Source organism: Rhinolophus ferrumequinum, chromosome 11 (assembly GCF_004115265.2).
Source record: "Rhinolophus ferrumequinum isolate MPI-CBG mRhiFer1 chromosome 11, mRhiFer1_v1.p, whole genome shotgun sequence".
NCBI lineage: Eukaryota > Metazoa > Chordata > Mammalia > Chiroptera > Rhinolophidae > Rhinolophus > Rhinolophus ferrumequinum.
Genome location: NC_046294.1, coordinates 38,471,130 through 38,493,593, shown reverse-complemented (window position 1 = coordinate 38,493,593; position 22,464 = coordinate 38,471,130). Strand labels below are relative to the sequence as shown.

Below are 22,464 nucleotides of genomic sequence, written 5' to 3'. Positions count from 1 at the left end.
AGAAATTCACCCATGTCTTCTAGCACTTTAATGGTTTTGTCTTATATATTTAAATTTTTGAACCATTTGTAGTATATTAAGGCGTATGCTATGAGAGATGGATTCAAAGTTTTAACTATTTTCCAAATGACTACAGACTAGTCCCAATACCAGTATCGTTTATTAAAATATCCATCTTTGCTCCACTGACTTGATATTATTCTATATTTTTTTATTTATTTGATTTTCTATTCTATTTTTCTATGTATTCATGCCATTGTTATACTATTTTAATTATTCAAGCTTTAAAGTACATATTTTTCAATATTTAATGGGAATAAACCCCTCACACTGTTATTCTTTTTGAGGCTATTTATCCCTTTATGTGAATTTTAGAAACAGCCTGTCTAGTTCTATGTAAAACAAAACAAAACAAAACCTGATCACCTTAAATGTATAGATTAGGACCTAAGGGACACAAAGAACAATTTTGGGAAAACATCTGAAAAGCTCCCTTGTTCTCCCAGAAACAATCCAAGCTTACTCTCTCTACAAGGAGGTGAGCAAAGCACATGTTCTTCCATTAGCCAGCCTTTAGATAAAGCTGATACCATCTGAAAGCAAAATTGAGGGCTATGAAGAAATAGAATCTTTGATTGCACCAGGGACCACCTTGGTCATACCTACCCTAACACTGCCACACTACCTCCACATTTTTTTTTATTACCTAAGTAAATTTGCACATGAGTTTTTCCCCCTTGCAACCAGAAACATCTTAACATATCAGAAATGCAGACTCTTGATTTATCACACAGAAACTTGAAAATATTCAACAGATGAAGTCAAACTAACGTTAAGTCAGTCTTAACAGAAATCACTGCTTATGTGTATTTACTCTGAGGCTGCAACTATTCATGGGCCAAGTTCAAAAGCATGAACCCTTAATGTACAATTTTAGAAGAAATAATATTTAAAAAAAAACCCTATAAATGGGTGAATATACATACCAATTTGATCAGGACAGTCACAGTTTACACTAGTTTTCCTGGCATAATTATTAATAGAAGCCTATCACTCTCAAGTGTCCCAATTTATACAGTTACCCTGGCTCTGAAGCATGTTTTTTTTATTTGAATAGTATTAACTTCAGAAAAATAACAGTAATCTGAGGAAATGCCTAGAGAACTTTAAAAGGTAAAAGAATTTAATCTTTAAGCGCTGTGACTGGTTTTGGGAAAAAGTGGTACTAGGGAAAATGTCTGTGCCTACAAAGAATTAATTGTTACATGTCATTTGTATTTTAAATACATTATTATAATTTCCTATCTATTGAACTGCTCCTTTGGCGACGGATACTCAGGGGTGATAGGGACCCTCGTCTGTAGGAAGAGTGATGCAATGCTTATGAAGACATAGGAGGGAGCAAGATTTGAAAGCACTGGCAGGTTCTACGTTAAATATATATATTTCTTCTGTCGTCTGCCACCATGTCTAAAATATCTCTGAAGTCCAAACTCATTTATTTGGGTTCTAATTTCTTCTTTAGTTCTTTATTAAACTGGACTAGTACCACACAAACTATTAATGACAATACCTGATCGGAAGGCAGCTGGCACTGGCATTTGGAAGCAAAGCCCCCAGGACAGCAGCAGATGGAGTCAAGAAGGGATGAGGGGTACCTGGTACCCAACAACAGGCTGAAAAGTCAGGCTCTGCTTAAGGCATCCTTGACAAATCTTAGTACCTTAAGCAACGCCTATCATTTGCACCTTTGTTTTCCTCAACAGATAATTCTACCTTAGAAGTCATAAAAGCTTGAAAAAAAAATTATAGCTGATGCCTATTATTGCTTTAGTATTGTTTTTAAAGACACATCTGTGTTAATTTGACTTTATGATGTTGTGACTTTTGTCCAAAAACACACACTGAGTAGATTAAATGAGGTTCAGGGGTGAGGCAAACATACAGTCTTGTTCCACACAACATCCATGGACTTTCAGCGTCTTTCCACACAGATGAGGTAGGGCTGGGGTTGCAATGTCATGCCTAACCTGGGCTTCAAATTTGGAACCAGTTCATGTGGGAAATGCAAGTGAAACCGCTGAAGTAATGCTGTAAAAAACAGGAACATTTCCATCCGAGCCAGCTGTTCTCCAAGACAATGTCTTCTTCCTAAACAGGAAAAACATATGCAATAATTTTTTAAAATTCACAATAATTACCAAAAGTTATGTCTAATACTGTGTTTCCCCGAAAATAAGACTGGGTATTATATTGATTTTTGCTCCAAAAGACGCATTAGGGCTTATGTTCAGGGGATGTCATCCTGAAAAATCATGCTAGGGCTTATTTTCCGGTTAGGTCTTATTTTCGGGGAAACAGGGTATGTGGGTGCCATTCAGGAAATCTGGAATTTAAAGAAAGTTAGAAGAGGTTATTCTTATTAAAGAATTTTCTTAACTCCATAGAAACTGTCTTTTCATCTCCCAGAACCCATTTCTTTATCTTCTTTTGTCAAATCATGGACTTTCGTAAAATTCTTAGTCCATCCCCCACTTCCCTAGCATATTACAACAGAGCCTAAGGTATTCCATGAGATCTACTGATAATTTGAAGTGTGACATTTTGTTGTATAGATTCAAGAGAGGGTCATTTCATTTCAACTGACAAATGTGTACCCTTCTCCAATGAAAGGAAGAGTTTCTAGTTCATCTTCCATGAGTCTTGTGATTTGTGTATTTTTTCACAGCAGAAGAAATATTTTTGGAGATGAGGCATAATAAACGGGGAGCCAAGAGAGCTAGATTCTAGTTTCACATCAAATTATGATGTCATTCCCCTCCCTAAGTCTCAGTTTCTCAAGCTACTTGTTATTGACCTCCTAGCTCTAGGAGTTTTGATTACAAGCCAAAATCCACACGCAAAAAAGTTTCAGAAGAAGCCAGAGCTTTTCAACAGTTTCTCCTAGTTATTAAATTAAGGCTTGTTTATTTTGAGTAGAAGCAGGTGTTAATGACCTCTAATTTAACTGTTCTCTACTGTAATGCTTTGCAAATCAATGCTTTGCTTTCAGAGTTGGAATATTAAATTCTACAACAGAATGCTTCAGATTAAGACGTTGTAGTGACAAATCATCATTATCATTATACTTTGTCCTAAAGTTATGCCCTTGTGAAAATTCTCTCACCTAGGGAAAATGGAACCAAAGCTTCCTTCTTGGAAAAATATCCACTGCTGTCTAGAAATCGCTCAGGACAGAATATTTCTGGGTCTCTCCAGTACTTTTCATCAAAGTGTACAGAATAAAGATTTGTAATGACTGTTGTGCCTTTAGGAATGGAATAACCACGTACAGCTGTATCTTCAGAGGTTGCATGGAAAATCCCTAATGGCACTACATTACAGAATCTTAAAACTTCATGCAAAACTGCCTCAGTATAAGGCATTTTGCATTTGTTGTCCCAAGAAGGCTTCCCACTGGGTCCCATAATTAAATCAATCTCCTTCTGAACTTGTCCTGTTAGAGAAAAAGTGTTCCAGTTATTATGCAATACTTAAACATTATATCTAAAGTAATTTCCCTTTGGGATAAAACAAAGGATAACCTGTAAGGTACACCGAGATTAGGACTTTTCATTATCTGGGAGCTCTATTTAAATATACGCCATGTATCTTGTACTATCAGTAGCCAATGCTCTGAGTAACTATGTTGCGAAAAACCCAATAAAAGTAATAAAAATAAAAAACAAAACTAGAATTGGAATAACATCTCACATTCAGCAAGGAAAATAGCATAAAACTTGAATTAAAACCACCACAGTTCAAGTCCCGGCTCTGCCACTTCCATTGGCAGAGCTTAGGCATGTCAGCCACTTAGCCCTTTTCCTCACTTATAAAATAGGCATTTATAAGACCTATTTCTGAGGTTTTCACATGAATTAACAGATTTGAAAACTCTTTATAAAAATGAAACATTTTTCTTCTTGGCTAGCACAGCAGGAATTCCTAAATGAAATGCTCTGTACGTGGCCAAAGACTCTAAGACATGTGTGAGCCTTAAATGTAAGGACAGACCTTGAGATCAAGAGGATCCTCACCTTGAATGTTAGGATAAAGGGCCATGAAAAGAATTGCCCACCGTAGCACATTGGTTGTAGTTTCGGTTCCAGCAATGATGAGTTCACCCACGGAGAAAATTAGGTTTTCTTTGGAGAAAGTAGATGATGGGTCATTTTTACCTTGATCCATCTCATCTAAATAAGCATCAACAAAATGCTGAGGTGACTGAGGCTTTCTGTTGACAGAAGCTTTTTCAATAAGCCTGGAGAGAAAATCATAGACCACAGCTGCATTTCTAAACAGCTGTTGATGTTTTCCAAAAGGTAAGATGCCAATCCAAGGAAAGGCGTTATACAGGAAGACTGAGGCACTGGCAGCAAGTTCCACATTTTCACTAAATAACTCAATCATGTGCTGAAAATCAGTGTCTTCATAAGTGAATCGTTCTCCAAAAAGGATCAGGTTGGTTATGTTTGAAACAGCATTTGTTATTAATTGTTTAAAGTCAAAAGGTCTACCTTTGTATGTTTCAACAGCATCAATGAAAAATTTGGTTTCTTCTAAGATTTTAGATTCAAAAGACTTTTGGCCATATCCAAAATAGCGAAAGCTGTTTACAGCTAATCTTCTGTGATCAACCCATCCTCGGCCATATCTGGAATTAAGTAAGCCTGAAAAAAAAATTAAAAATGTTTATCATTCCTACATCCCTGTATCTAAGAGCTGAAAAGGCTATGAAGAAAAAAGATGGTTAATCATTCTTCTCCAAAGTATCTTTCTATAAAAGTAAAATTAGACCCAGTGGATAAGCCCTGTTCTCCACTACTCATTAGCCATAGAATATTATAAACATATAAAGCTTGTCTACTTCTCATCTGGGACAGGCAGAAAAGGCCCATAATTCTCCAACCACAAGAAACTGGAAAATCTTGTGCAATTCAATCTGGGAGAACTAGGCCCAGGTGACTTTATTATCCAATTTTCACTACAAGCCTAATTTACAAAAGACAAATGACTGCATTTCTATGGGCAAAATTATATTTTGGACTGAACAAATACCTGAAAATCATACTTCTAGGATTAGAAATTTTCTGCTTTAAGAGATTAGATTTTAGAATACAAATGTCCTACTGTTAAAGGCATATGTTACCTCACAAGTTAACTCTGGTAGAGGCAAGGGTGGACTGAATGAGGTGTCAATATAGTGGAAATACTCAAGCCAAAAGGAGAATACCATGGACTGAATGTTTGTATCCTCCACAAAATACATATGTTGAAGCCTAACCCCCAGTATAATGATATTGAGGTGGGCCTTTGGGAGGTAATGAGGTCATAGAGGGTGGAGCCCTCATAAATGAGATACATGCCCTGCTAGGAAGGTACACGAAAAGAGGTGTGTTTATGGAGCACCTGTGTTCTAAGTGTCACAGATATATCAGTGAAAAAAGGGGGCAAAGATCCCTACTGTTATGGGCCTTAATATACCAGTGAGGAGAGGCAAATGCACAAATAAATTATATAGCAAGGAAGGAGCTAGAGGGTGGTCAGGGAAAACCTCACTGAGAATGTGACGCACATGAGAGCTAAGAGACTAAGTCAAGCAGGTATCTGGGGAAAGATCACTCCTGCCAGAGGGAACGGCTAATGCAAAGGCACTGAGACGAGAGCAAGCCCTCGGGAAATGTAAGAACATGGGCACATGTCCAAGAAGGTACAGAGGAGCCTTGTTATAATCCTACACTGGCCAAGCTTGGGCAACTTTTGCCAAACAGTGGGCTAATGGTCGCTCTGACATCTGAGTTCCAAGTTCAATATATATGTATCTTAAAACACATGTAGTTGTCTACTTATTTTTCTCTTACAGTTTTTTGAAAATCTTAAGTTGAATGCTTATTTTATCTTTCTATATAATAAAAATAGTCTAAACTATAAATTCATAGCTTTGAAAAATATATAATATATACTTTGCCTCAAATAGTACTCTGATCACATCATCTTTCCTTTTCATAATTTCTTTAAAAGGTCTTCTATTATAATTGTGGTATAATTTCTTCTTTTGCCTAATTATTATTTAGAAGATTAATTCAGAGGCTAGAGATTTTCTTTTTATTTATATTACTACTTTCAAGTACCATTATACTCTGGCCTAAGATTTTGGCCTTAAAAACTGGTGTTTTCTTTGCACTAGTTGATGTGTTTTGTGATGTAATACCTATATGGTTTTTATTTTTTCTTTTCAATCAGTATCTTTTTAGTCTATGTAAGCAAGATATTGTTACATTTTTCTTTGAAATTAAGTGTGAAGTTCTCATTAAATTGGAGAATTGGACATCATTATTGTAAAAACTCGTATACTATTATCAAAACCAATGTATCTTACTTCAGCATTCTATTTCAGACTTTCTGTTGCTGCTTTTTTCTCAACAATTCTGTTAAGTTTCAGCCTTTCTCCCTTGTTAAATATAGAATCATCCAATACTATATAGAATCTTCGTCCTTCACACAAATACCACAATTCTTCACTTACATATCATATTGATTAGTAAAGAACAGTTACTTCAGGTTCTATAATCTTATAAACAAAAAAATAAAAATGTCACCAAGTACTCAAGAATGGCTTCAAAAGGCACTTCTGATTCAAGTGTATATGCATGCGTGTGTATTCCTAACTTGTTTCACAAAACCTGCAGATAATATTAAGTGCTAATTCTTTAAAACGTTATTTACAACTTTTATTAGCACCGAATTACAACAGTAGAAATAGCACGTACTGGTCTAAAATATGAGTGTAATGCAGCCTGAAAAGTCCTCAAACATCAGGGTCTGCAGCCTTAATTAATTAATTAATACTTTCCTGTTAATCAGTACAATAGAATCCAACTCAATATACAATTTTTAAAAAATTTACACAAAATAAGAAATATGATTTCAAATCGTTTGGTTGATCATTAAATAGGTGAAAATAAACTTACCTCCCATTTTTGTCATCTTCATAAATAAAGGAAGGCATGGTCTGTCTGCAAAAATTTCACTTTGGTGAACAAGGCATTCCTTTACTACTTCATAGCCATTTAGAACCACAGTTGATATACCTCCAAGATCTAAACTGAAGATCTTTGAGAAGAAAAGACAAACAAACTTTAAATGACAAAATGTACGGAGAACTACAACCATAGAAATCCACATGTAAAGCCCAGTTCTCCCAATATGTGTTACTTTCCTGAAAATGTAGGCACTTATTACACAACTGACAATGTTTCCAGTGCCTTCTCTCTACAAGGCATACCAAACACTATAATTTCATTATGAAGACATAATGGAAAAAGTACTGGGCTCAGAAGGCCTGGGTTCTAGTTTAAGCTTTACCATTAAACATGTGTAGGACCCTGTGCAGAACCCTTAACATTTTTGGGTCTCAGGTTTGCTGTAGAAAACAAGGTACTTGATTTAGATGCTCTTTTAAGATTTGTTCCCACTCCAAACATTCAGTGATATCTAGGAATTTATTTTTATTTCCAAGATGAACGGGGAAGCTGCCCCATGTATATATCATTTATTACTCCACGCGTAGGTAGACAAGGGATTGTTAAAAGGCCTGAGAGACAACTTTGAAGTATAAACATATTATAACTAGGCTTATTTATATTTGGGTCCCTGAAGTCCATGAAGCTAACAAAGAGGGCCCTAAGGGAATATGATCTTGTAAGAAAGGCACTGTTAAATAACAAAAATTCAACTGAGTAAATTTGAAGATCTAACTGGCTTTATTGAATGAATTGGGCAGCATCCCATCTAGCAAGCAGAAAGATGCTCCAAAGAGTGAAAGGTTTTAAAGGCAGAGAAGGAGAGAGAAATGGAAATTATTAGCAAAGAATGCATTGTTTCAGGCAAGGTCATCCTCCTTAGGAGAAGGAAGGGGCCTATGGGGCAGATTACCTAACTAGTGCTGACCAGGTAGGTCATTTCAGGTTTTCTGAGTGAAGTTCCAGTCCTGGAGGAGGTTGAAACTACAGTTAGGTTAGGTATTAAGTCTTGGTTTGCTGACATGGAGTTCAGCACAAGTGACTCCATTTTGAGCCTGCTGTCTCCTTTTAACAGCATTCACCACAGAGACACAGGTGACTTACCCTCAGCTGAGGGGAAAGCAAGACAGAATATCCATGCTACGCTTGCTGGAGCATCTCATGTGCTTCACCTGTTTTACTTACAATGTCATACCTCTTACAGTCTATTCGACCTAGGCCCATAAGGGCTGAGTCCAGTGAGGGAACAATGCTACCTTATCAGTGGGACGCAAAGATTGTTTTCTCCATCCTCTCGGGGGGTTGGCCGAGAGCTTTTTAGAGCCAAAATACTGAGCCAAGCTTCATCTCTGTGCAGAAGTAGAGAGCATGGTTTAGCCATGGTTCATGCTACTTAGGGAAAAAACAGGAGGCTTGGGAGGACACAAGTTCAACAGAAGTAGTTACAGCTGCAATAGTGATGAGGACCGCCAAGGAGTGACAGAATCAAATAACTGAGCAATGAAGTCTTGGCACAAGGATGGGCTATGCCAACTGAGCAGTAGGTACATCCAGAACCTTGGGGACAGGAGCATGGACTGCCTGCCACAGGCAGTGGTATTAGTTAAAAGTGGCAGTGGGAGAGTTCAGCTGAGCAAAGGTGGGACTCTTTCAGTTCCCAAAGCAGTGATGGAAGGGTCTTAAAAGAAAGTCTTTCCCTAGAAGTGTAATTTTAGCAGATATAACGGGAAAACTCCTCCTCCTATGTGTCTCCTCTACTTTCAATACTCTACTCCACTTCTGGGTTTTCCACACATCAAGCAATTATGGAACACTGGCTGGGTGTCCGATTTAACTCCATTCTGGCACTATCTACCTGAAGATAGTGCTGGATTCCACAGGTTGAGGGCTCAGTGCCACAAGAGTTTTCCCCCACTTCAGATGCCAATCACAAGTCCAGGTTGTCACCTGTGCTTCTCACCAACAGGCTGCAAATCATAGGTTCCTACAAACTCCTCCTTGGAAAATATTTTGCTTACTAGATTGCTGGTATTACACAAGGACATAACTCAGGAACAGCACTATGAAAAGATGCATAGGGCACGGTATGGGAAGAGGGGTGTGAAGCTTCCATGCCCTCTCTAGCCACGCTACTCTCCGCTCACGTCCACTTGTTCACCAACATGGAAGCTCTCTGAACCCTGCAATTCAGGGATCTTTATGGAGGCTTTATTACCTAGGCATGATCAATTGAATCACTGGCCACTGGTGACTGATTAAACCTCTCTCCTCCCTAGAGGTAAGGAGGTAGCGGTTAGGACGGAAAGTTACAACCTTCTATTCCTGATTGGTTCTCCTGAAAACAACTTTCCAAAAATTACCTCATTAACATAAACTCAGGTATAGTTGAAAGGAGCTTGTTATGAATAACAAAAGACGCCTTTATCACTTTTAAGAAATTCTAAGGGTTTTAGGAGCCATGTCCCAGAAAAGGGACTAAAGACCAAATATATATATTTCTTGTTATAAATCACAATATCACAGCAGAGATAATAAAATGAAGGCATTAGTGGTCCGGATGCAGGAAAAAAACAGATTGATGATTTCAGAAGCGATGGTAAAAGAGCATGGGATTGAAAGTTGTGTTAATATGAAGAACAAATGGGAATCATATTTCAGGGTAAACTGTCAGGCTGGGGACACTAGGGATTACAAAAACCAAGGAGGAGCCATGGCTTGAGGAAGTTTTTATACAAGTCACCTTTACTCAAAAGTTTGAGATGTTCCTCCATTTGAGGGTAAAACTGGGGAAACCTTTGTTTGAACTACCATCTACTACCTTGAACCAAAAACATTCATATTCTTGTCTTGTTTGACTGCTAAATAATAAACTCCTTAGAATCAATGATTTTTATTTTTTTTATCTTTGAACCCTCAATAAAATCTTGTTCAGTGCCTTGCATAAAGGTCTCAAAAAAAAGCTTACTTTATAAATATGTTGTCAACTCCACTTGCCTTAATTATTTTATTATCCTTGCATGCATTACCTGAAAATAATCTGGAAAAACCACCTGTACTAGCTTTACTAGCTAGGGAATGCTTCTTGAAATTTGAATTAAGTTTAAAATCACTGCAGAAGCTTACAGTACATTCAGAGTGAATCTCCAAGGAGATGGTAATTCTTGATGTGGTACATTTCTATTTAAGATTGCCTTTAAAACAAATGTGTGAGACCTGAGGACTGGTTGTCTTCTTTCAAAAATTATAAAGGAGAATTGAATTCACAGACTTCATAAAAGTAGGTGTCACTTGAAATGATTGTCATTTCTCATAAGCAATTTTCAAGTCCAGGTTTTTTTCTGTGAGCAGACATCTCCAAATTACAAAGTAAGGAAGTACAAAAATAAGATTCTATTTACAAATAAGCCCTATAAACAACTTTCCACAATCTTCCAGACAGGAGATAATAGTCTCCTCCCACTTCCAAAAAAGGTAGAGTATATTATACCTATACAGTGTATTAACAATTTATACTAACTTCAAGACGGTCAGAATTGGAAATGCCACTAAGAAAATGGGAGATTTCTGAGGTGTTTCACAACTAAGATAAAGGTCAAATGCTGCCATAGTTTAAAGAGTTAGTATGTTAGGTGGTTTTCAACTTAAGTCTAAGGCAAAGTCAGGCAAACAGTATCTACTCTTCAATGCATACATCCTTTTCATTTTTGCTCCTTTCTCTTTTTCCTTTACCCCTCTTGCACCTAATAACACAGTTCAATTTTCCACCACCAGTAAAGAAACTCTTTGTAAAAAAACATGGTTTGCCTCAAATAGCTCTACCAGCAATAAACTGATGCCAAATTCGTAAATCCATTAAACCAAATCCACCTCTCCCAAGATGACAGTTTTCCAGCACGTTTCTAATTTGTAATCTATTATGATTCGAGACTTAGATTACCCCCTTCTAGAGAAGAATGTCATTGTAAATACAGCATTCCTTTCATATTTGCATATGAAAAGCAATTTCCTATTCTGCAAGACACCATTTCACAAAATTGGTTTAAAATATTTTTTAATTTGTAGGCCTAATAAATTGTTCTGTAATTAATAACCAATAACATTTGAGTAGCAACTTGTTTTCAGTTATTATTATTCTCATTACACATATGACAAAAATTTTATATTCAGAGAAGCAAAGGTCAAGTTTTATCTGATGAAAGAGGACTCAACCTCTAGTTTTATGCTTTTGCTATGATTTCTCTACAATATTATGATGCTTTGTACCAACACACCAGAATGGAAATAATGGAAATACACTCAAATCCTGGAGAACTGAAAGATGGAAAAGAAAACCTAAGAATTATATGTATTTGCTTTATCTAAGTTCAGATTCCCTTTAGCAATGTAAACCACTAGAGAGCTGCAAAAACCTAAAATAATTCTTGTGAAAACTGGTTTAAATAAGCATTTAAGTCCCAACCTGAAATACAATGCCAAACAGCCCTGCTGTATTTTTCCTTCAAACCACTGACCACAGTTTGTGGTTGATAATTTTCCCCCTCTCACTAGGCTGTAACTCCCTGAAAGTGTACTGTGTCTGCCTTCTGCACTCTTCATCCCAGCCCCTGGCAAGAGCCTGGTTTGTTGTGGCACATAAATGAATGGACTCAGAACAAAACAGGTGAGCTCGGTCAGTGCCAGTGCTCCAGGAACTTCTGTCTCCTTCGAGGGCAGGACACCCTTCCAAAACGCAACTTGTGTTCTGGCCTTTTCCCCTCCAATTAGCAACGGTTTGGCTGTCTGAAAGTCATTAGGCTTTTCTGGGTGCAGTTTCTTCCTCTGTAAAATGGGAGGACTAGAGGACCTACCCGTGGGCTGTTGTGAGTTTAACCGAGTACATATTGGAAGGGAGACTGGCCCACACCAGGCGCAGTCTCAGGGTTTGCTGTGCGGATGCTCCTGGCCCGTCACGGCGACATTGCTCACTCTGCGCTGTAGGACCTCGCAATAGTGTTTAGTCATTAATTCATTCGCTCTTTCACAGTCATTTACCAGAGCCCACGTCTCGGCCACGGCCGTGTTCACGGGTGCTTTCTAAGCCTCACGGCAAACGCCTCGACCAGCTTTCCTCAAATGCAAACATCCAAGAACCTCCTATTACCTATGAACTCGGTCCTAGGATTCGGACGCCCCCTTTGCCCTGGAAGCCGTGGTTGGCACCTAACGTACGCGGAGCCGAGAAACTGGGCCCAGAGGGTAGCGCCAGTAGGCCCGACGGGGCGGCCGAGTCAGGCCCGGGGCCCCACTGGGCGAGCAGGGGAGCACCGGGCGCCCCGAGACCCACTGCGCAGGCGCGGGAGAAGCCTCTCGGCTCTCGCGCAGCGCGGGCGGGTGGGCGTCCTGGTAGGTCGGGGCCCCCCTGGCGGGGGCGCGGCCTCAAACACTTCTCCTCCTAACCCAGGAAACGTGTTTCTCTCCAAGTCCCGAATGCTTGCAGGGGCGTCCCGACAGCTCCGGGAGCGGCAGTCTGCCCACCCGGGAGGAATGCCCTGGCCCTCCCTGCCTGCGGCCCGTCGGGCTGTACCTCGCCGTACACCTGGCTCTGCTTTCTCATGTAGACATGGGGGAGCTCGGCAGAGGCGGCCAGCGAGTAGATGTTGCCTATAAATGGCAGCCCCGACGGCCCCGGGGGGAAGCCCGGCGGTCGCCTCTGCTTCAGCAGCTGGCGGACCCCCAGCGCGAAGAGCAGCAAGAGGAGCGCGCCGCCCAGCGCCGCCGCGCACGCCTCAGCTCCGCCACGGTCCCACATGGCCTGGGCCTGGGCCTGCGAACCTCGGTAGCCCTGAGACCAGGAGCTTCCCCTTGCCCTGCTGCACTTCCATTGGCCCGGTGCTCCGAGGTCCCGCCCCAGGATCAGGGCCATTGGATGGCTGAGTGTAGGGCACTCGCTGTCCCTGGGAACAGTTACGTCTCTTTACCCGGCTCAGAGTCCCCAGTGGGGAGACTGGAAGAGCGCCAGCTCGGCGGGGCACTGATTCTGGAGACTTTTTCCAGGGTGTTGACAACAGGATATCGAGGACGTGTCAGCATAGCCTCCCTCACTGGGTTAGGCAGATCATGCCTCCCTGGCAGCCACCAGTTTCTGACTTTTTAGGAACTACATAGGTGTACGGATTTCAGACTAGGAAAACCGGAGAGTTTATCAACACTGCAGTCTTAGCTGAACATGATAATCTTTAGAATTTCCATTGGAGAATTGATCCATCAATATAAAAAGAACACAATCTTACTACTGGTACTATGTTCTTTCCTCATGTTTCGAGGCATTTGTGTGTATGACCCCTGTGGTTACCCAATACTTATGTAACCTGAGTTAATCCCAAGTTTTCACTCCGCTCTGGTCTTCCCAAACTGGTTACTTCTTGGCAATCACAGAGGACTCTGGTCTTCAGTTGCCCTGGGATAGTACTTATTACTCAAGCTTTCTTCCTCCACTACCTAAAATTTAGCAACTGATTGCCTATTTGCTAGTTCTGTTTCTATTCTTGTTTTCCTTTTTTTAAATTTCCTTTTATTTATTTATTTTTTAACATTTTTTTATTAGTTTCAAGTGCACAAAACAACGTAATAGACATTTATCATTTATATCCCTCACACAGTGACAACCCCCCTCCCCCATCTAGTGTCCCTCTGACATTGCACACAGCCATTACATTTCCACTGTCTCTATTTCTAATGCTATACTCCGCTTCTTGTAAATAAATATAAATACACACACACACACACACACACACACATATATATATAATTGTAGTTGACATTCATTATTGTTCAGCTTCAGGTGTACAGTGCAGTGATCAGGCATCTACATCATCCCTGAGGTGGTCTCCCTAATGAGACCAGGATCTATATCGGATACCCTACAAAATCTTTACAACGTTATTGATTACATTCCCCAAATTGACTTTCATATCCCCATGGCCATCTTGTGGTTACTGACTGTGCTTTCTAATCCCCTCACCTTCCCCTATATCCCCACCCCCCTCCCATCTAGCAACCCTCAGTTTTTCCTCTATGTCTCTGAGACTGTTTCTGATTAGTTCATTCTTTTATTCTTTTCTTTAGATTCCACATATAAGTGAGATCATATGGCATTTGTCTTTGTCTGACTTATTTCACTTAACATAATGTTCTCTAGGTCCATCCATATTGTTGCTTATGGTAAGATTTCATTCTCTATTCTTGTTTTCTATTGGGCAGTCACTTGCAACACCACAGGACCTACCAAACATCAGACTCTTCTAACAGCTGCCCCTACTTGTGATTCAGCAGTGACAGGAGTGTTATTATGGACCTCATTAGCTTAATGCTCATTTATACAACAAATATTTATTGGATGCCTACCATGTAGTAGTATCCTAAGCAATGGAGATGCATAGGTGAAAAGAGCAACAAAGTCCCTGCCCTCCTAGAATTTATATTCTTGTGAGAGGGAAGAGGAATAAATACATGAATAAAATAATTTTAAATAATCATAAGCAAATGAAAATAAAAGTGTTATAGAGAATGCCTGAGCATGTTGAAATACTTTAGCAGGTGAGAAATGTCAAAAAAAGTCTTATAGATGATATTTGAACTTAGATCAAATGATGAGGTGTATTTGTTTCCTACTGCTGCTATAATAAATTACCACAAACCGTGGCTTAAAACAACACAAATTTATTATCTTATGATTCTTGAGCTCAGAAGCCCAAAGTGGGTCTTCCTGGGCTAACAGCTAGGCGTTGATATGGCTTCATTCCGTCTAGAGGCTCTAGGGAAGCATCCATTTTTTTGCCTTTTCCAGCTGTAGAGGCTGCCCGCATTCCTTGACTTGGATCCTCATTCCTCCACCTTCAAAGCCAGAATGTCAGGCTGAGTTGTACTCACACTGTATCTCTCCAATTCTCTCACCTGCCTCCCTCTTCCACTTATAAGGATCCTTGTGATTACATTGGGCCCACCTGGATAATCCAGGATAATCGCTCCATCTCAAAGTCAGCTATTTAGCAACCTTAATTCCATCTGCAATTTTGTTTCCCCTTGCCATGCAGCCTAACATGTTCACAGGTTCTGGGAGTTGGGATGCGGATTATGTGGGGTAGAGGAGGGCATTATTTTCTCTACTACAGGAAAGAAACATGAAGGAAATCTGGGGGAAAATATTCCAAAGAGGGAATACTAAGAGCAAAACCCCCCATATATAAACAAGCCCTGTCCTCTGAGAGTGTTTTCAGTCTCTCACTTTCTATAGCTCTGATGCAAACACACTGGAGATGAAACCAGTCATTTAGTTAAGCTTAGCGTTTTGCTATCTGGTTTGAGCTCATTATCTGGTATGTTGACATCCAACCTATTGAAACAGGGTTTGTTTCACAGGCTCTTCAGCCATGAAATATCTTCCTATTGCCTACTACAAATGCCTGATTTATCTTTAGAGATACATTATCTTTAGAGATACCTTAACATTTTATTCATCAAGAATCTTCTAGTAAAATGGAAAAATAACGTTTAGAGATTATTGCTAGACTTAGTCCTCAAAGTCTTATCAAAGGCCAGTGGAGATAACCGAGGACGGATATTGGGACAGCGGTGGGGCCCAATGATGCCGGAGGAATATCACTTTCTGGAAGCTGGAGGTCAACCCTGCCTGGCGCCCCCAATATCATCAGGCCTGCAGTTTCTGATCTGGCCACAGCTGTTCTGCAATATTGGTACTCGATTCAAGAGTGGCCACCTTTCATCATTCATATTCAAATAGGATTTATTTCCATTCCAAAAATATCCTGCCATTCACTTAAATTAAGGAACATTCCTTCTTAGGCATTCTCCTCCTGGCTACAGCAGCAGAGGAGAGCTGGAACCCTGACAGCAGCCTGACTTAACAACAGCGTTGGTGAGATACTTCCTCCCTACCTCTGGGGCAGGTCCTCAGGAATCACTAAAAGTTTCTCAGAATACAGGTCCTTCCCTGTCACAATTTATCAAGGTCTCTCAAAGAGAAACAGCTCACTGCATTTGCTCCTTAAGTGATAGAAAACTACAATGTTTGTCTATGGAGTTTATCATGACGGGGATGTTTGGTGGAACAGGAAATGAAGAATTTCACTGTTTCATGGCAGGGTTCCTGACTTTAGTATGCGGGTGGGATGGGTACCTGGAGAAATGTGACAACCTGGACATGTCTGACATGTCTGTATGCAAAACAGCAACGGTTTTAACAGAGGACAGCATTGCTGTGTTGAAGCAAGAATGTCTTTCTTGGCCTTTGGGAACAGTCCCTCCAAGGCTGGTTCTGTGAACCAGTGTCAGATGAGTATAATGCAGGGACTTAGCTCCCGCTCCTGGCAGGTGAACGCAGGATATGGTGAGGCCGAAAAGGAACGACAACAGAGCCATGGATAGGGTGTTCATACCACTATATTCTCAATGGCGGCTGGTTGAGACATAAGAAGTAAACATCCGCCAGTACCCCAACAAAGCATCTTCCTGCACCAGTCTTGCTGGCGGCTGGGGGAGACTCAGGAAGTAGGATCAACACGATCCGCAATCCCCGTTTGCTAGGTAGCCACGGCAGTTATATACAAAACAATAGTGGCTAATGGCCAACTGGTTGTAGCTGATGGCCAACTGGCTACAGATGATGGCCATCTAATAACCAAGCCAGCACCTTTCCACCTTCTGGTGAGGCCAAGAGACTGGAAACTGCTCTCTGGGACTCCATCCCCACAAAGACAGTGTCTCCAGGCTTCCCTGCTACCCTGGCCTGAGCCCTGGGTGCTCACCAGACAGTCCTCCCCCGGGACACAGTGATGCAACCAGCAAAAATGTGCCTCATTTGCACATTCTGTTGTGTACACTCACAGTTGTATTTCATCAGAATGGGAGGAAGTGAGAATCAGAAGTGCCCAACCAAGCCAAATTGGAGCCTGAGGTAAAAGAAAAATAACAATACTGATCTTGGCTTATTAAAAATTCAATATCTTGTTCATCATAAATTTTTGCATTAATTTTGATTTTAAAGTGTTACATTAGAATATTACTTTCATTACTGAGCTTTTTGGTGTCACCTTAAATTTTGCTGCTGAGGCAAATGCCTCACTTGCCTCACCATAGTCCTGATCCTGGGAGGGAGGGTACCCACATGATAATTTTGATGAGTACATGGTATACAGGAACTGAGATTGCACGCCTGATTTCCTTGGCTGTCCTAAGAGCCAGGCATTGAGGTAGGGCTGGCAGATCAATGGGGCCTCTGGGTGGGATTTGAGGAGCCTTATGAAAGCTTCCCTTTGTTCACTAAAAAAAGTCCCCATCTTTCCTGAAGTTCAGTCTTTATCAATTAATTGAGTTACACCTTCCCACAAACAGGCTGAGTTGGAAATTGCAAACCCTAATGAAAGGGCAGTTCAGTGATAGGAGGTTCTTAAAACTGCACTTATATGTAAATTAGTTTATTCCAACATTTTGTTAGAGGCAGGACAGAATGAGATAACACTGATTTCTTGGAGTTTCTGGCATGGTGATAATGATGGTGGTACGTGGTAGGATTTGAGAAAGGGATGCAGAAAGGAAAAGGAAGATTTCATTGAAAAACTTCTTTCCCTTCACAATTTTTCCAAAGTCTAGATGGCTGTAGAGAGATCACATTTCTCCCAGGTGTCATTCCTGACATTTGCTGGGGATGCTCAGCTGACCACCCCAGCCACTGCCTCTCCTCCAGCTCCCTACGGGACCATCCTCTAATCATGACATCTTCTATCCTTTCCCCATATTTAAATAGAGAAGAGGCCTAATGTGGAAGAACACTTTGTGGCCATCTTGTGGAAGATCGTCTTCCAAATGTGGTATCAGACTCAGAGGGGGTATAATGCTCTGTCCAAGATCACACAGGACGGCACCAGCGGAACCAGAAATCTGGGCTCTGGACTTGTCATGTGTTCTTTCAGTCCCTCATCACAAAATTATTCAGCACCTCTTAGACCAGGTGCTGGGGGTGTGGTGGTCGCTAAACCAGTCATGGCCCCCACTTTCCTGGGATTTGCAGTCTATTGGGGGATGCAAATATCAATCAAATAATCACAAATGGATATATCATTACAAACAGTTGTTTTCTGAAGTAAAGAAGAGTTCTATGAACACGTATAACACAAGTAATGTGACCAGTGTTGAGGGTCAGAACTTGCAGTCTGGGCCATAGAACCAACTTATATCCAGGGACTTATCTTCCCCAGGATCATGCTCAATGCCAGTTTTACTGAAATTCTTCTCAAGCTACTGGTCCTCTATGGGACACTGAGTGCCAAGTAGGAAGGAAAAGGAAAGTGAAGGTAACAAAGTCCCTCCTTTATTTTATTTATTTATTTATTTACTTACTTACTTACTTCTTTATTTTTTAAGGAAGCGGCAGCTCACAGTGGCCCATGTGGGGATTGAACTGGCAACCATGGTGCTACCAGCACCATGCTCTAACCAATGAGTGAACCAGCCACCCCACGAAGTCCCTTCTTTAAATTTTGTGAATATTACTCAGAGATCCACTTGAGTCCCAATTTGAAGCCAACTTACTCTTGTTTTGCAAATGATTTTGATAAACATTCTTATATTGTGCTTCCAAAAGCTGAAACTTTGTAGAAGCAAACAGTAGATTCAATTGATTAAACATTCTCATCAATGAAGACTAAAGTTATTTTAAGAACATTCTCACTTAAGAGTGCAGGGGAAGTGTATAGTGTATATTTGGAAAACTTTATAAAACACAAAGAAGACGCCTAGAAATTGAAGGATTAACCTCACTTATGTAGAAAACAGCCCTCATTTCCTGCCAGTAAGATGAGGGACAGTGATGACGACATGAAGCCACATGGCAGTGGCTTGTTGATGCAGTGTGCGTGCCTGGCCCTTCTCTCCCTGATTTTATAGATCAGTACTCTCGGAGGACACAAGAAGAGAGTTATCTGGCCTTTGCTTCTGAGCCGAAAGGCAATTTTAATCATTGTGGAGCATAACTTGAGCAATTCCTTGATGTCATTTATGGAATTTGTCTACCTCTCACAGTGACCAACCTGGTCTCTCCCACTGCATTTTGGGCTGTCATGTTCAGCTCATTTTCTCCCAACAAATTAAAAAATATCTTCTAGTCTTCAGAAGGGACATTTGACAGTGCTAATGGCACAGAACAGTTATTATCTTTGATTTCGGAGAGCAGCACTGTGAGTGTGAGGTAGGGAGTGGACAATTTTCTGGGCCTGCAGGAGACTTCCCACAGGAATACCAGCTTCCTGCTTTCTAACTACCCCCAAATCATCCCATCCCAAGCCTGCTCAGACTACCTTCACTGGGGAGCCTTAGCCAAAAGTTCTGGGTCATAATGGCCTCCACACTAGAGATGCTCCAGCCTTCACACTCCTTATCACTCAAATCAGCGTCACCTTTCAGTACTTTCTCTTTTTCATTAGTTACTTAAAGACAATGACTGGGTTTCTGGATGGTAGGAGTCCTGTGTTATTTTTCTCTTGAATCTCAACACCCTGAGGCATTGTTAGGCACACCAAAGACCCGAAATCCATGCTGAATGATTGGCTGGATATTCCTGGGGAAGTCTCCTCTGTCAAGACTCCTCCCTACAGGGTCCTCTGGGGAGAGTGTTTCGCACCATTTGCAGGCTCCCACGGAAGATATGTTTTGCCTCTAAGTTTATTCATCAGGCAATCACATTGAAAAGTGTTTGTCTACAGCAAGCATCATGCCATCTGCAGAGAACTTATTCTCAGAGAAGCAAGGGCCCAGATACAAATGTGGGTCTTTAAAGAAGCAGGAATAAACTCTTCTGATGGAGGACATAGTGCTTCTTCCTCCTTTTCCTGTCTCTTCTTAGGATCACTTACTCCTCCTATCCGGGGGTTGGAGCAGTCATTTTCCTGATTATGCATCACACTGCAGTGACATATCCTTGTACCTTTTGGCTACACTTGAGGAAAGCAGAACGTGACCTGGTATTAAAGAAAAATAGTGTAGGGTTTACTTGGCACAAAGTTTATAGTAATTAAAAAAAATTTTATAGTAACTTTAGAGGATTTCAGAATTGGAAGGAACATTCGGAAGCATTCAGTCCAATTCAAGCTACATTTTATAGATGTGGTAGTGGAGGCCGAGAGTGGACGATGACTTGCTCAAGGTCACACACTGTGTTGGTGACAGGAACAAGAACACAATATGCTGATTCTTGGGGCTTTGCTCTTTCCATTTTCTCAGGCTGCCTCGACTGAGTGAGAGTGAATTAAACCTAAGATTTGAGAATAGGAGGTACTCTGATCCAAAGTCAGTTCACAGAGTTTGAATTCTAATTTGAGTAAAACGGAGTGATTTGTTTAAGCAGATTTATCAACACAGAATAAATTGAGTTGAGAAATTTTCTGCTGGTATGACATGTTTGTCTCTTTTACTTTATTTAATTATTTAGGAAATTTTAGGGTTTACTCTGAAATAAATGGGTAAATACATAATTTCTGCTACAAAACTGGAAGGTTCTCACACATTACTGTCTTTGGGAAAGTTATGTATTGTCATATCATTCATTACAATCAGTTTTGTCCTGAAAGAACTGACTATATTTTCTTTTGAGCACAACCATTACCCTAGAGAATGAGGTGTTTTAGCAAATACAACAGAAAACAGAGAAGTCTGTTGACTAACGTATTTTAGTAAAAAGCCTATGGTGGGATTGTGTAATGTTGATTTTTAGATTTAGACAAATTGGGAATATTATTCCTGAATTTAAGTTTAACAGTTCTTAGGAGAAAAGTATCTCATTTTTGGTCTCAAGTTTTAATTTGGGTGCATCATATTTATGTATTGATGTCTTTAGAATACCATCTTACAATTAGGTTTATAGTCAAACTTTCAAAATTTCCCTGTATTTTCTTGTACTAAAACTCTGTGTAGTGTTGTAATGAACCTCTTCCTTCAAACAGGATTCTCTATGTTTGAGATAATTTCCTGGGTGTAGATATCCAAATGTAGAATTGTTCAATTTATTAGTCAGGTTTCTCCAGAGACACAGAACCAATACGATATACCTGTAGCTATAGCTATAGATACAGATACACAAAAAGAGATTTATTAGAGAAATTAACTCTTTGATTATGGAGGCTGAGAAGACTCATGATCTGCCATTTGCAAAGCAGAGAACCAGGAAAGCTGGTGGTGTCATTTAGTCTGAGTCTGAAGGCCTGAAAAACTGGAGAGCCTATGGTGTAAACCTGAGTCCAAAGGCCCAAGAACCAGGAGTGCCGACGTCTGAGGGTGGGAGAAGATGGTACAGCGACAGCAGTTGGAGTTACCACTGGTTAAGTTTACCATAACCCACCGTCATTCTCCAAGATCCATCTGTCTTTTGCACAGTTCAAATAGGAAAGCTGAATAGGGATATGTGGTAATCACCACTCCTATATCTTTCAAATCCTTGGTGTTGGCACTAATCTCTGTAATCCCTCCAAACATGTGGTATTGCTTTTGATTTACTATTTTCTTAGGTAGAGGCAATTCTAATGGCTTTCATTTGGCCTTTCCCACCATAATAACCCTCACTCCATAGTTCAGGAAACCAGTGGGAGGCTTCTGCTAGCTGCTAAGTATATCTGTTCCAATTATGAATTCTAAAAATGGGGAAATAACCACAGGATGGGTTCAGGGACCCGCTATCCCCACTGTGAGATGCACTTGAGCTAAAACTCCACTGATCGCCTGACTTCCATAAGGCCACTCTGTCGGAGGGCCACAGTGATGTTTCAGGTCTCCTGGAAGGAGTGTTAGTTCAGGGCCAATATCCAGTAGTCCCTGAAAGATCTGATTGTTTACTTTTTCCCAGTGTATAGTTATGCTGGTAAAAGGCCATAGGTCCCTTTGGGGAAGGCTGGGAGAAAGATTACAGTATAAATTTTTGGTAATGTACCAGGGTCCTTCATCAAGGGGACCGCCCCTTCACTCAAAGGGCTCTGGGTCTCTAACCTGGCTCAAACCTGGGAATTCACTGAGGGTCTATGACTGTTTTTATGATTCAGGTTAGAGTTTCATTCACTTGACCTAGAACTTTTCTGCTTACGCAGATCAAGAATTTAGTAGGCTTCCTATCTATTTCACTTCTGGCAGCCCCGTGATTAACTCGGCTATCCCACAGGTCTGTGTGAGTCAGATTATTTTGCTGGGCTTTACAGTAACCGTGTCCACGTTGCCCTTGGCAGTGAGTGTTATGACTTGGCCTCTGCCACCCTGGGATCCAATTACTCCCATTGCATTTAGGTTTTCTAATTGCATGGCTGCGGTTTCCACTGTAAGGTCTGATCTATAGAAAAGAGCGACCACAGAGCTCTTCAGGAATGCTAAG

The 22,464-nt window shown here is 40.6% G+C and overlaps 1 protein-coding gene across 2 annotated transcripts; it reads right to left on the bottom strand.

The window, feature by feature from the left end:
• Window positions 1-1,868: 1,868 nt before the first annotated feature.
• LOC117029588 (vitamin D 25-hydroxylase) lies at window positions 1,869-12,884 on the bottom strand. 2 transcript variants are annotated; one of them, XM_033118794.1, is made up of 5 exons: window positions 12,625-12,884; window positions 7,011-7,152; window positions 4,077-4,709; window positions 3,167-3,496; window positions 1,869-2,151 (listed from the first exon to the last, which is right to left on the bottom strand). In XM_033118794.1, exons 1-5 carry the CDS (start codon window positions 12,847-12,849, stop codon window positions 1,976-1,978), a joined length of 1,506 nt encoding a protein of 501 aa, XP_032974685.1. In that variant the 5' UTR covers window positions 12,850-12,884; the 3' UTR covers window positions 1,869-1,975. The 2 variants fall into 2 exon arrangements, with proteins under 2 accessions (XP_032974685.1, XP_032974686.1); XM_033118795.1 differs by lacking the exon at window positions 12,625-12,884 and adding an exon at window positions 11,909-12,425.
• Between the last annotated feature and the right edge of the window lie 9,580 nt (window positions 12,885-22,464).